Genomic DNA, 15,989 nt, shown 5'->3' with positions numbered 1-15,989 from the left:
GTTGCCTGCACATTTAAGAAGCTGTCACCTTTTCCAGACTTTATGGACTGGCTTTGGTGAGGAAAGACCTTCACCTGCTGGAGGGGGCCATGCTGGAATGTGCTGTGCCCCTGGGCCTGGTGGAGTGGAGGTGTGCTGCAGCTTCAGGTGTGTGGGGCTGGGACTCAGCTCAAATAGCTGTGATCTGTGATGTCGCCAACCCTGTGGTCCTTAGTGCCAGGAGCTTCAGGACATCTGTGGTGTCTGTGAGAGCTACTGGGGTCCTCGGCAGCCCCTCCGGATCCAGCGGTAAAAGGGACAGAGGCAGGTGTTGATGGTGACTGGTGATGTGCACGCTCTGGGTGCCAGGACTGGGGTCCCCACGGCAGCACTGGCTGGGGTTCCAGCAACTGGGACAGAGGGGTTGGGACTCAAACAGCTGGAGTGTGCAGAGGAGAAAACCTACAGGGCTCTTTGGGGCAAACGTTGTACAGGGGTCACTGTGAATCTGCTGGCGCTGGTTTCCTTAGGGTGGGGACCCCTGTGGGTCCTTCATGTGGTTGGGGTGCTGGCGGCTCTCCCTGCTCTCCTTTGCCTTGGAGGAACCTTCTGGGGAGGAGTTTCCTCTTCACCCCGAGCAGTGCCAGCCTGGGGGATGGGATGATGCAGGAAAAACGGAACTTCTTCCTGCCCTCTCTGTGGGGTTATTCTCAGGGTTTGTGCTCCGCTGTGCTGCTGCGGCCTCTCCTGAGCTCTCCCAGGGCTGTATTTGTTCACGGGTAGTTGGATACTATTGGCTTTCGGAGGCTGAGACCTCCTCCCCTGCCACCTTGGTGATGAAGTCTTTTCAGTTTTAAAAAAATATTTGTGAAGTATCTGATGCTGGATCCGTAAGGAATGTTACCCCCCTTCCCTCACCATTTTCCCTCCAGGCAGTCTCCTCTCCTTGTCGTCTTAAACTTATATGGCCAAGTTCCGACATTGTTTTTAGAAACGCCGATTCAGTCTGTGGATGCTCAACTTTCTGCCAATTTACATTTTTCAGTCTTTCAAAATGAATATGTTTGCTGATTACTTGCAGTCCATAGTTAAATCCATTAATGTTTAAACTCCTATATTGTGAGGTTGTACCATACGGTGTGATATTAATTTTAGATGATTTCTTGTTTAAATTATTTTTACAAATTTAATTAATACCAATTATAACTCCCCCAAGACCCCAATATTTCTTGTTTCCCTTTCTTTCTATTGTCTTTGCTCTTCACCTCAGGACAGGCACATGCAGAGGTGGGAGAAGGTTCTAGAACTCTGCATGTGCACTGGGGCCCTGGGATGGAATGATGGGCAGGAAATGAGACAAAGTCGTATCAAGAGAGTCTTAACATCTGGCAGAAGAGAAGCGCCTGCAATCAGATCAACAAGTACCATCAGAGTACCTCATCAAATCTAAGGTACTGCTGATCATAGGACACAGAATTATATACCACTGAGAAGGGGCCAAGGCAAAGTAGTGCCAAATACATGATCCTCCTTTTGGAGACATTAAAATGTGAAAACATTCTCATCTTGGATTCAATGTAATAAAGTATAAGGCTCAACTAATAGAACAGGAGGAAGGCTTCACGTTTATTGCGTAGAAATATTTTTTTATTGATGTTACTTGAAATAGGATTTATTACAGATGTGTTTTCCCAGAGCTATTTTTTAAGCTAATCTGTTTTGAGCATGACCTTAAATTTGCTATGAATAAACTTCCTGTTCATCATCTATAAAACATGACAATTTCTAGAGGAAGAAAAAAGAGAGCATGGGTTCTTCAACAGAGCTAGAAAAAGTGAGCTTTTTATGAACATTCGATTAGGTTTTTAAAAAAATTTTAATACCTATCATTTAAACTCTAACTAGTCAAAATGCACAAAGGACCACATCTACTCATTCCTTGAGTACCTGTTGCTAAGAAAATTATATGGACATGCAAGACTATAAGCTTCCTGCCTCGCACTAATTAGATTAAAATTAGCTAATGAAATAAAGCCTAAGAGTAATCCCTAAAGACTCATCTGGGTTATAACTTTATTTCACAAGAAAAGACTCTGAAAATAGTTTCCTAGGCAAAGAAAATTGCAAATCATATAAAGGAGCTGAAGAAGGAACATTGAAAGGGCTCTGAGGGTGCAAAGAGTATTATTAAGTATTAAGTTATTGATCCGTATTTATCAAGACAATAGCAAAAGAATTCATAGCCAATTGAGATAGAATGGGATATAATGTTATTCTTTTTCAATTTTTTAGCAATAAATAATGCAGGCATTTTACCTTAGTGGCCGTTCAGAGAAGCAGGTAAGTTGAAGAACTTCAAGAAGTATGCAGTGCTGACAGAAGTCTTTAACCAATAATGGCATTTCTCTAAAAACTAGAGAAAAATTAATGCCAGAACTCACTTTTATCTTCAGTATACTTGTAATTAAAATTCTCTTGGACTCTTCTGGTGTCACTGAATGAATCAATTAAATATAAAGGAATTTGCAAAAAATAGAACCACTTTTTCTAGAGTGAAAATGCAACAGAGGTATTAATTTCACTGAATTTAAATTTTATATTATTTTAGTTTTCCACAGTCACTGCTTTTTCAAAAGTTTTAAATGATAATTTTAATTATTTCAGTAGAGCACTTACTTCACATCCAGGTTGTGAGAATTTTTGTCAGTTAAGAAAATTGTATTCCAAGTGGGGTTTTCCAAGAAATATTTAAATAGGAAGTTTTAAAAAATAAACCTATTATTCTAATAAAACTTATAATCATGGTATCACCTACTATGCAGTCAGGATTTAATTTGTGGGGAGCATAAGCTGATTTAGCTTCCTTCACACTAAGGAGGGGATCTATTCATGTGTGGTATGGTCCCCTTCCTTTTTATCACCACTATGAGATCTGAAACCTTTTGTTGGTCCTTGTCCTGGACACTAAAGACAGTGAACTGAGGAAGAGGTAGTTCTCACTCATCTACTGAGTAGCATAGAAGCCTCTTAGGAGCTTACACTCAGGTTTTTAAATTTTTATTTTATTTTATTATTTATGGCTGCATTGGTTCTTCGTTGCGGTGCACTGGCTTCTCATTGCGGTGGCTTCTCACGCTGCAGAGCACAGGCTCTAGGCACGTGGGCTTCAGTAGTTGCAGCACGTGGGCTTGGTAGTTGTAGTGCATGGGCTTAGTAGCTGTGGCTCGCGGGCTCTAGAGCACAGGCTCAGTAGTGGTGGCACACGGGCTTAGTTGCCCTGCAGCACATTGGATCTTCCCGGACCAGGGCTCGAACTCATGTTCCCTGCATTGGCAAGTGGATTCTTAACCACTGTGCCACCAGGGAAGTCCCCTTACACTCAGGTTTTAATCAGGATGTCAAAGGCTGGTCCAGGGCAATCTCATAAATTTAAAAAAAAAAATCCTCATTTGTTCACTATTTGTTCTCTTTTTTAAAAAATGGGTTTTTTTTCTTTTTTTCATCTTTTCTTCTTTTTCTCTTTCATAGTATAATTCTTTCTCTTTCAATCACTGGGAAATTTCATATAATCCCTATGTTTTGTTCACATCCAAGGAAGGAGCTGAAAAACTCATTTAGATTGAAGAATAAATGGTAGTAAAGCATATACTTTGACCTCTTACAGAGATTTTGCTTTATAAACGAAAATTTTAAACCAAGACTTAGGTAGAATCTCACATTGTCTCTCAAGCGACCTACCCCACTGATTACTAATGTCTGAAATCCCCATACTAAACCTAACATCCCAGAAATCACTTCAGCTGGTCCTGTTGAAAAGGCATGGCCAATCTCAGTGTGAAGCTCAAATATTTACACCAGAGCTGCCCAATAAAATAAAGTGTGGGCCACAAATGTGACCGCTTATGTAATTTAAAATTTTCTAGTAGACACCTTAAAAAAGTTTAAAAATATTTAAAATGATAAAAAAGACATCATCTTTTCAACGCACAATGTCTTATAGTCATTTTTTTTCACACTGCCTTTGAAATCTGATGACTTTTATGCTTACAGCTCATCTCTGTTTCAAACAGCCACATTTTCTTTTTTTTTTTTTGAGTATTCATTTTTAATGAGTAAAGGATAAGATACTGATAGTACCATGTGATCATACAGAAGCATGGCATTATTTTATTTTAAAATTTATATACAGTAAAATTCACTCTTTTGATTATACAGTTCTACAAAATTTAACAAAAAGTGAAGACTCATATTAACTATCACCAGAAAACAATAAGCACAATGCTTCCATGATATTAAAAAAAAAATTCCCCAGCCCTGCACCTTTGTAGTCAGCTCCTCTCCTCACCCTTAATCCTTGACACCACTGATACTGTCTCTATTTAGTTTTGCTTTTCCCAGAATATCATTCAGGTTAATCATGTAGTGTGTAGCCTTTTAAAACTACACACTGTATGCAGTTGAGATTCATCCATGTCATTGCATTTCTCAATGGTCCATTCTTTTTCATTACTGAGTAATATTCCATTATGTGATTATACCACATTTTTTTTAGCATCTTTATTGGAGTATAATTGCTTTACATTGTTGTGTTACTTTCTGCTGTATAACAAAGTGAATCAGCTATACCTGTACATATATCTCCAAATCCCCTTCCTCTTACGTCTCCCTCCTACCCTCCCTATCCCTCCCCTCTAGGTGGTAACAAAGCACCAAGCTGATGTCCCTGTGCTATGCACTGCTTCCCACTAGCTAGCTATTTTACATTTGGTAGTGTATATATGTCCATGCTACTCTCTCACTTTGTCCCAGCTTACCCTTCCCCCTCCCCGTGTCCTCAAGTCTATTCTCTACGTCTGCGTCTTTATTCCTGTCCTGCCCCTAGGTTCTTCAGAATGATTTTTATTTTTAGATTCCATATATATGTGTTAGCATACAGTATTTGTTTTTCTCTGACTTACTTCACTCTGTATGACAGTCTCTAGGTCCATCCACCTCACTACAAATAACTCAATTTTGTTTCTTTTTATGGCTGAGTAATGTTCCATTGTATATATGTGCCACATCTTCTTTATCCATTCATCTGTTGATGGGCATTTAGGTTGCTTTCATGTCCTGGCTATTGTAAATAGAGCTGCAATGAACACTGTGGTACATGACTCTTTTTGAATTATGGTTTTCTCAGGATATATGCCCAGTAGTGGGATTGCTGTGTCATATGGTAGTTCTATTTTTAGTTTTTGAAGGAACCTCCATACTGTTCTCCATAGTGGCTGTATCAATTTACATTCCCACCAACAGTGCAAAAGGGTTCCCTTTTCTCCACACCCTATCCAGCATTTCTTGTTTGTAGATTTTTGATGATGGCCATTCTGACTGGTGTGATGTGATACCTCATTGTAGTTTTGATTTGCATTTCTCTAATGAGTGATGTTGGGCATCTTTTCATGTGCCTCTTGGCCATCTGTATGTCTTCCCTGGTGAAATGTCTATTTAGGTCTTCTGCCCATTTTTTAAATTGGGTTGTTTGTTTTTCTGATATTGAGCTGCATGAGCTGCTTGTAAATTTTGGAGATTAATCCTTTGTCAGTTGCTTCGTTTGCAAATATTTTCTCCCATTCTGAGGGTTTTTTTCATCTTGTTTATGGTTTCCTTTGCTGTGCAAAAGCTTTTAAGTTTCATTAGGTCCCATTTGTTTATTTATGTTTATTTCCATTTCTCTAGGAGGTGGGTCAAAAAGGATCTTGCTGTGATTTATGTCATAGAGTGTTCTGCCTATGTTTTCCTCTAAGAGTTTGATAGTGTCTGGCCTTACATTTAGGTCTTTAATCCATTTTGAGTTTATTTTTGTGTATGGTGTTAGGGAGTGCTCTAATTTCATTCTTTTACGTGTAGATGTCCAGTTTTCCCAGCACCACTTGTTGAAGAGGCTGTCTTTTCTCCACTGTATATTCTTGCCTCCTTTATCAAAGATAAGGTGACCATAGTGCATGGGCTTATCTCTGGGCTTTCTATCCTGTTTCGCTGATCTATATTTCTGTTTTTGTGCCAGTACCATACTGTCTTGATTACTGTAACTTTGTAGTATAGTCTGAAGTCCAGGAGCCTGATTCCTCCAGCTCCATTTTTCTTTCTCAAGATTGCTTTGGCTATCCAGGGTTTAGACAGAATATTTACATAGAAATTAAACTAGCTTTTAGTAGACACTGTGTGTTTTCACTATTATTATTGTTCTTGCTGGTTTTCTAGATTGCTCTTTTACTCTGCTTTTCTTTTTAGCAATTGTGTTGGTAATAACAACAGCGTTTTTTCCCCTGAGTTTGTCTGGTTGAAATAAAGTACAATACAAATTGGGGCTTCCTGATGTTTAATCCTGGCAGAAAAAAAAAGGGAAAATTTACAGGAATAACACACTTTCCTACAGGACAGGAAGCTTTCCCCTCATTTGTCCTCAGAGTGAAAACATTGAGGCCTCTCAGAGGCAAAGTCAGGGCAGAGTGGTGTCCAGAGGAGGTGGTCAGTGGGACAGCTGCCAGGGGCTCTGAGAGGCTTGGCGTGAGCCATCGCTTGCCTCTTGCCTTCCTCTGCCCTCAGGCTTGTTCTAGAATCAGCAGGAAGGACCACCCGTAGCTTCTATTCATAGGTGATAGTTCTGCCCTCAGGAGCAAGAAAAATTCTCATAATGCCTTCCCTCCTGGCGTTGACACGTGCTCTCTGTTATGTCACAAAAGGATGACATCCAGTACTGAATCTGACCTTCCACGTATGGTCGGCTGAGATTCAGCCTTAGTCATGACCCCTCCTGTGATACAAGGCCTGAGGTGAATGAAACAAAAGGCAGCTCCCTCCCCCCATTTAGTCTGGGACTTGAACTTCAAAGTCAGCCTGAAGAGGTTTCCTCATGTATGACTGTTAAGCCATGTTTACCCCTCCTTATATTTTTGCATCTTTTTATCTCTTGGGACTTATGTACAGATTTTTCTAATCACGGCTTATATATATCATCAATGGCTGATATGTCTAAACTATTACAATTGTTTCTTATATCTACCAATTTAGAGTATCTTCAAACTTGATATTCTATTTTTCACCTTTCTTCCAATCACTGGTACAGATGCCAAATCCACTGATCAGGTTTAGAGGATGATACCTAGACATTTTTCTGTAGTTCCGTACCAATCAATTAATCAGGACCTTTGGAGAAGATCAATCGCCAGTTTAGAAATAACGCTATAGATCTACCTACCTGCCTGTCTGATCAGTCAGTTGTTATTCCAAATAGTGATCTACGATGGCTTTAAATCAGGGATAGATGTATCTGTTGATGTGCAGTAATATGGAGAAGACTCAGAATTTCCTATGAGACTGAGTGGTGTATCCCTCATCCCCCACCACTATATCACCTAGTGACCCCAGTCCCCACTGATATGTCCTTTCCATACCTGTTCTCCTATAACTACAGTTAGAATATGTGGCCTTGAAAGATAAAGGCAGACAAAGGCAGATATGGGAAGAAAAAGATGGGCCTTGCCTGGGTCTCAGAATAAGTGAAAACAAATTGCTGTGACCCTTACCAAGCTTCAAGGCAGTATATTTGCAATCCAAGGGCTTTCCAGCAGCATCGGAAGAAACTGAGGGGTGGACAATGCTCCTTATGAATAAAATGCATTTTGGTGAAATAAAATTGTCCCTGGACTCCAAGTCAGGCACGTTCCATGAGGGTTCACAGGCCCCAAGGATCCCAGTGGCAGATAAAGCTCAACACATGTGTCTCAGCATCATCTGTCTTTAAATCCCTGAAGATTACTCTTATTTTTTTAACTTCTTGCCCAAAAGGACAGAGTGAAGGATTACAGATTTTAAAATGTGTTTCAGATAGGAGTCATTCAGAGCCACTTGTTGGAATATTACTAAAACCTCCTTAAGTGGCTCCCGTGATTCTCTTTCTGTTCCATCTTTCATGGGAGCTGTTTACAAATTATCTTTCTGATCTGCTAGTTTCTGGAGCATGGGGGTTGTCATAATTTCCTCACTTTGTGGTCCCAGCTTCCCTGTGGCAAGTGTTCAGGGAATTCTGCCTTAATGGAACTGGCATTCTCATGGCCATGATTTGGGGAAAGCTAGAGAAGTTTGCTCGGCACGGCATCTAACTTTCTGACAGCGCCGTACTGGTTTTATTTGCAGACGCATGTGGAATAGTTTCCATCAACCTTTTCACAGTATTGATAACAATTATTGATTATTAGAAACATATAGGAGACTATACAATACTATCCAGGAATAAACCCTAGAAATTAGAGAGAAAGAGAAAGTTTCAGAATCAACCCTACATACTATTGACTACAGACTCTCTGTTTTACCCGGCTACAAACAATCTGCCATGTCTGTTTTGAGGTCCCCTTATGTGTAAGTCACTAAATCAGGTAGCTGCATTTATGCAGTGTGAATACATTTTTTTTTCTTATACGATGGAGCCTTCTTACCTTGAAACTGAGCATTAAATCCTTTCCGTCGATGGTTACTGTCGGATGTGAAATGGAGTCGTAACCAATTCTTGCTACTGATAACAGGAGAAGGGAGGTTCATGCCTGTCAGCCTGGAAGAGAGAATGAAGAAAATCTGTCTTGTAAACCAGCAGCGCAAATGTCCCATCTCAAACCCGATTTTACAACTGAGCGCCGACAGTCTTTATGTAGAGTTGCCTAAAACAGATGCCATTTATTAGCTGCATTCCCACATTGAAGCACTTCAGGTAATTTCATCTTTGCCCACAAAGAAATGAGATATTCATCCTTGATGGAATAAAGGCTTTCACAAATATTGGACGTTTCGATTCTTCTTTATTAATGATGATTAAATGAGCAGATATTCTTTTGATCTCTTATTTCTTCTTATCAGAACCTCGATCATAGTGAATTACAAAAGGAAAAGATAGGCAAATGATACAAGTCTGCCCTTCACTATTTGAACACTTGGCAATTCGGTTTCACCTGAAGTCGACTCAGATAACTGATAACTTCCAATGTTTCCAGGGCCCCATCTGCAGATTCACATCTGGGCCTTTCCTACTCAAGTGAAGAAGAGGGATGTTTATGAGATTAGTGACAAGAACTGTCAAAGAGATCCAACATGGAATAAAATCATGTGTGAGTAAAGTAGTATATTAAACAAAATTAAATCTTTCAAAAGTAAGACAGGATCAATCTCTGGTTAAGCTGTTGAAAATATCCAGTCCACTTACAATGTGCGCTCTGGTTGTCAGAAAAAGCAAGTCATTTACTTCCTACTATTGAAAACTTTGTGTCATTACTAAGGAGTGCGTGCCTTCTCAGGCAGAGGAGCTCTTGATGGTTAGAGATGATGTGATGCATTCCGTTCTGGACAGTGGTCTAAGTACCACTGGATTGGATGCTTCAGACAGACGATTGTGTGTTGGCTCCACTTGCACTAGTTGAGGCACTATATCCCTGGGTTATCTTTTCTGAACCTCAGTTTTCCAGTCTGTAAACTGGACTTGAAAAGACCTAGATCAAGGTGTTTAAAGAGATGGTACAGATGCACGTGTAAATGCTCCTAAAGCTACTTAGTTGGGGTTACACATTGTATAATTATTTTGCATCTCAGCTGTAAAACTATTCTCAAAATGATGCTTATTCATGCAGATGATATGTCAGGGATCCACAAATTGCCCTGGAGCTGAAACTGGCGGGGCCCTTTGCGGGCTGGCTGGTGATTTCCACAGCTGGAAACCGTACTCTATGCCTGGAATTTGCTAGGCACGGGTGGGCTGTGTAGAGCATTTCCCTAGTTACTCCTACTTTTACCTGGAGGAAAAGCTGCATCCAGTGAAATATGTAGGCAAGCCTCCTGATGTCAGGGTGCTCAATTTCAACTCTCAGGTCTAAAAACGTGCAGTATCCATTCAAAGTGAAAAGCCAAACCTTGACTGGAACCAATTGCAACAGTGTCTGTGTCACTGTTTGAAATAATCTTCTGTAAGAGGAAATACACTACTCAGATCTTACTCTTTGCTTGGATTTATGTAGCACCGACTGGTGAAGCTGGACACGACTGATTCCAAAAAACATTTCATCATTCTAATATTTTTTTTGAAGGCTCCTTCCGCCACCTTTCTTTTCCTGGTGAGATTACGTTGCAAATTCTATTAGAAAAAAGTCACATACCTCTTTGCCTAATAGTGACAGTGGCCAAGAGAGAAGTAAATTCTGGATTCAGAAACCCACATTGATCCAGCTCACCTATATCTACTTACTAAAATTTTTATAACTGAAATCCACGTTTATTTTGCTGTTGCTTTAAAAATATTGTTTATCCTTAATTAGATTCTCTTGGAGTGGTTCTGATTTCAAAAACTAGGTGGAGTTACATTTTAGTTCCATATCAACATTAGCAACGCACATAAACAAATCCCCCTTTCACCGCCATATCTCCCAAATACTTACCTACAAAAAATGTCAGTTTTGTGTTCGAGGACAAACTTGAACAATAAAGAGCCAGATAGAAATATTTTAGGGTTTATGAGTCACATCGTCTCTGTTGCCACTGTTCACCTCTGCCCTTGTAGCCCCAAAGCAGCCCTGTGTGATATGTTCCAACAACACTTTACTTACAGACACGACTTGCATTTCATGTAATTTTTCTGCATAACAAAATATTATTCTTTTTTGATGTTTTTTCAGCCACTGAACAATGTAACAACCATTCTTAGCTTATAGGCCAGATTTGACCTGTGGGCCATAGTCTGCTGATTCTGGCTTTATTATATATGAGGCGGTTTGTAAAATATTGAGTAAGGAAGATAACTAGACGATGTATATCAACCTAGTGTATATACTCAAAGAATGCATAATTCCTGTGCAGATTTCTTTTATATAGAATCAAAGGTGAGGATGTAGTAACAATTATATAATTTATTTCCCGTGGTTAGAGCCAAGCCATGCAAATGAATCATACTCCAGGGTGAATTAACATGCATGGATTTCTTGACTGGGCTGTGTGAATACAACAAATATTCACATCCTCTGTTTTGGGGGGAATATGGGGGCAGGTCACTGTTCCATATAAGACCTATCCTTGGAGGTGTGAGCTGTTCTCTCACCTTCCCTAGCGCAGGGCTAACCTTAGAGACGCCATTTAACAGAACGATCATATTACAAAGTCAGTCATTCCTTCATTACAAGCAAATTTAAAGAAAGTTGACTAATATGGAAGCCAGAGGATGATAAGGCAGATTTACTAAGATCCTGGATGATTCAGATAAGGTTTAGAGGTAAAGAAATTCAACTGAATACCTTTGTGGTAATGGCTCCCAAAGTGTCCACAGCCTAATTCCCACAGTCTGTGACTATGTCACCTTACATGGGAAAAGGGCACTTTGATGATATGATGAAGTTACAGATTACCCTGGATGATGGGGTGGCCCAATGTAATCAGAAAGACCCTTAAAAGTGGAAGGTGGAGACAGAATAAGACAGTCAGAGGGATATCTGTGAAATCGAGTCAGAGTGACTTGTGCAAACTCCACAGGTGGTCGCTGACCTTGATGATGGAGGAAAGGGTCATGGACCAAGGAACGAGGGTGACCTCTAGAAGATAGAAAAGGCAAGTAAGTGCATTCTCCCATAGAGCCTCCAGAAAGGACACAGCCCTGATGACACCTTGATTTCATTGCAGCAAAACCTGTATAAGATTTATAACCTGTAGAACCATAAGATAATAAATTTGTATTGGTTTCAGCCATCAGGTTTGTGTTAATTTGTTATGGCGGCAATGGAAAACTACTACAGCCTTTTAATATGTGTATCCTACTTTTCATTCGAAAACAGTCCTGAAAGAAAGTCCATATGGTAGAAACTGTCATCACTGTATACCTGTTAATAACCTTAGAGAACCAGTGCAGTTTAAACCCTGTCCGTAATTATCAACAATTGAATGTCTATCATTGTTGCAGTGAAATCTCCTACAAGTCCTTTACAATTCTTAGCTGTATTTCTTGTAAATCTGTTGGAATTGGTTTTCTAATAAATAAATAGTTTGGGAAGTGAGAGGTAAATTATGGGGCAATAGTGGACTTGACATGGTTAGTACAAGACAGAAAGCAGAACCATTTTCAAGAGAAAAGAGGAAATGATGGCATAACAAATATCTTTGTCTATTAGCTTACAATATACTGACAACTTTTTTATCCTAAGCATATAGAAACAAATGACCTGGTAAAATCAAGCAAATCAAAGATTTCTGGGCTTATAAAATAAAGGAGGATGGTGAGGAAAAAAAGAACACCTCAATGCAGTCAGCTGGGAAAAAGTCTTTCTGAGGAATTGGTAGATGCATTTCATTTCTGGAGCATCTCCAACTGGGACAGGAAGCTCATCAAGCCCAACAATGTGGATACTGAGCAGTCCCTACAGATATGGCTACAGGTGTCAGTAGTTCTCAACATTTGTTTCAATAATGACAAATTAAGCGATTTAATCCATCGGCAAATTCATTTCTTTCAAAGGATTCAACAAGGTTTTGCTCCTGCCACAGAAACGGAATTGGGTCACTTGTAGAGACATGGATGGACCTAGAGACTGTCATACGGAGTGAAGTAAGTCAGAAAGAGAAAACAAATACCATATGCTAACACATATATATGGAACCTAGAAAAACGGTACAGATGAACTGGTTTGCAAGGCAGAAATAGAGACACAGATGTAGCGAACAAACGTAGGAACGCCAAGGGGGGAAAGCGGTGGTGGGGCTGGTGGTGTGATGAACTGGGAGATTGGGATTGACATGTACACACTAATATGTATAAAATGGATAATTGATAAGAACATGCTGTATAAAAAATAAATAAATGAAATGAAATTTTAAAATAAATAAATGGGGCTTCCCTGGTGGCGCAGTGGTTGGGAGTTCACCTGCCAATGCAGGGGACACAGGTTCGTGCTCCGGTCCGGGAAGATCCCACATGCCACGGAGCGGCTGGGCCCGTGAGCCATGGCCGCTGAGCCTGCGTGTCCAGAGCCTGTGCTCTGCAACGGGAGAGGCCACAGCAGTGAGAGACCCGCGTACCACAAAAAAAATAAAATAAAATAAATGAATGAATGAATGAATGAAGATCTCTCATGGGATCCTTAAAGTTAAGACGATCATCTTTGAGCCAACATAGAACCGTCCAGGCTGTTCCATTTTCTCCAAATAGCTTTACCATAAATTCTGTGATTCTATTTTGAATATATCCATAACGTCTTTTTCCACTTAACCTCCATCAGCTCCTCTTTCCTCCTTTGCGACATAAAGGGGTCCAGCACACTGTTCTTCCCAAACATCACGCCCTGTGTCTGTGACTCATCTGTTTACTTATGTAAATTGAAAGCTGTAGACTTGAGTCACCAAGATAGTGTTCTGAAATGCATTGGGAAAGGCTACAGTTTTCTCAGAGAGCTCTTTTTGAGCACTCCTCTGACATTAAGCCAGACTTCTTAAGTCTTTAGGAAATCATCACACAAATCTCTGGGGGTTCCTTGGTGGTTAAACCTCTTTAACGGCGATGACTAAGAAGCCGGAAAGCATTAATACCATCAACACGGACTGTAAATTACCCAGCCTCCCTAAGGAGACTAAGGAATTTAATAAATCTGTTACTTTGAAGAGACTCATTGCTTGTCAAGTTGGGGAGAAAGTCATCTGGAAGCTGTGCTAGTTCTGTGCTCTTGTGGACATTTAATCAGAGTGTGGTGCTTCACTTATCTCTGTTTTGTCAAAGTTAACTAGAGTAATCTGATCAAATGAAGTTTTCCTGAAATGCCGTATTTCTAATTGGGTGTTATTCATGTTAATAGTGAAATCTGCTGTCTTGTGAATATATATACATATTTTACATTGAGTTTCTAATGCTGCCACCGTAAGCCTTATTTGGGGCACTGAAGAAGATAACAACGGAAGTAAAAGGTAGTCCTCACCTTGGAAGAATAGAAAAAGCAATGAAAAAAAGAGCTATGTGAGTGCATGGACATACACAGATATATGTATACCAGATACACAAGCATGTACATATACACACACAATAGTTACATATTTACATACAAATATTTCTAGAAAGTTATTCCAAAGGTTTTACACACACACATATACCCTCTTGGAAAAACAACTACGACTACAAAACAAAAACAAAAAAACACCCACCGCCTATTTAAAAGCAGACCACGGAAGACTTCTCCGTTAAAAGTTCTTCCTTTCATCAAATTGATACTTTCTAATAGATTTTTCTTTCACCCTCTTGGCATTCATGGTTAGCTCTCATGAAGATCTCATGAAGATCTTCTCTCTTGGACAACAATCTCTCTGTCTCTCTCTCTCTCTCTCTCTCTCTCTCTCTGTCTCTCTCTCTCTCTCTCTCTCTCTCTCTGCCTTTTTTTCCTCCAGGCACTTTTGAAGATTCTATCATTATATTGTTATTATACACCCATGGCTACACCCTTCTCTCTTGGTAATTTTGTCCACCCTAGGACTTTAGCATCATCTTTCACATTCTCTGTGTGCCTCATACCTCCTATGCCTTTTGCAAAAATAATTTATAGGTCCTGGAGCCCCTGGTGCTCCCTCCAGGATGGGACACCCATCCTTCCAGGCTCACACTCTCCCGTTGCTTCCACTCTGGCATGAACTTGACTTCATTGTGCCCACACGTACAGCCATTGCTCCTTCCCTGCTCAGGGTCTTGACATGCACTGTTCTCTCGCATCTACCCCACCACCCACTTCCTCTCCATTTGCCTGGTAAGACTGGGCATCCTTTAGAGCTCAGATGATATGTCACATTCTCAGGGAAGCCTGACCTGACCACATAGGTGAAGCTGTTTCTCCCTCCTTCTGCCCTCTCCTCACTCCCTAGTTTATCCTTTGCAGACATTTCAAATTAGTGATGACCTGGTCTCTTGTGTGGTTATTTACTGGATGTGCATCTTTCCTGTGACACATGAAGCTTGTGTTACCATCAGTGTCTCTCTAGCACCCGGTAAAGTGCTGGGCAGTTAGTAGAGGTTGAATATACATAGGATGGGAAAATGGAAGAAGGAAGTTTAAACACTCCCAGGGGGCCTTACCCAGGTCCCATCTCACAAAGTGAAGGCTACTCTGTACAATCCTTCATGTTATGATGGCAGGCTGGGTGTTCGTGACTTAAGATGCCTTCATGGGGTGAATCAGATCTCTTTACAGCATTAGAGGTGAGCAGAGTGGGGGAATGGTGCTGGGAGAGAGCGATGGTGTCGTATCTGCCCGGGACCCAGGCCTCCACACAGACCCATGCACGACTCTGAGGGGGCTGGTCACGCAGAATAGATTTGAACAGACTCCCCCGGTTTCATGCCCCAGCAACCCTGACTGGACATCCAGTCTCCCCTTACTTTAATAAACCCTCAGGAAACCCACAGAGACACAGCTCAGCTGCCCCAGAAATGCCCTCAATACCCACCCCTGAGGCTGGCCTTTGGTAGATGTTTAGACCCTAGTTGCACCGGGTTCCGTGGATTTCTGGGAGCAGCAAGTTCTCAGATGGGTAACACTGGCCGCACCAAAACAGGCGTGATTGCAGTGGATCCAAGGGAGGGATCAGCGTGCGTGCAGCACCCTCGCCTCATAGCCATCTCCTCAACTTTAGGTTTGCACACAGCATCTGTCCAGTTGCTAAGTTGGCATTCAACACTGCAGTGTTCATTCTTCTAACCCAGCACTGCCCAGGTTCTCGCCCAAACCCTATCACGTCTAATTGTGCTGTGGAAAAGGTCTCTTTAATTGTGCGTTGCTTTCCTGCCCCTCCCTACTCAAATCCACTCGGTGTAACCCTGACATGAACTGCCCTAAATACACCCCAATTCAACATTTACAAACAAACATCCTAGGCACCAAAGATACAGCTGTCGGCAAAATAAGATGCCCAGAATCTCTCAGAGAAGAGTGACCTCAGGGTATGACACGTAGGGTAAGCGTCGCCAGATGGGG

At 40.9% G+C, this 15,989-nt stretch overlaps 1 protein-coding gene across 1 annotated transcript in view; it reads right to left on the bottom strand.

Moving 5' to 3' along the window:
- The window catches only part of CSMD1 (CUB and Sushi multiple domains 1), a gene marked incomplete at its 3' end in the record, with an annotated part of 1,744,596 nt that overhangs the window by 602,997 nt on the left and 1,125,610 nt on the right, over positions 1-15,989 (bottom strand). The window contains exon 6 of the mRNA XM_082863948.1: positions 8,460-8,572. Coding sequence (XP_082720074.1) covers positions 8,460-8,572 — 113 coding nt within the window. The remainder of the gene's footprint in view (positions 1-8,459; positions 8,573-15,989) is intronic.

Source organism: Leucopleurus acutus, assembly GCF_964270905.1.
Source record: "Leucopleurus acutus genome assembly, chromosome: 21".
In the NCBI taxonomy this organism is placed as follows: domain Eukaryota; kingdom Metazoa; phylum Chordata; class Mammalia; order Artiodactyla; family Delphinidae; genus Leucopleurus; species Leucopleurus acutus.
This window is presented reverse-complemented; position numbering and strand designations above follow the sequence as displayed.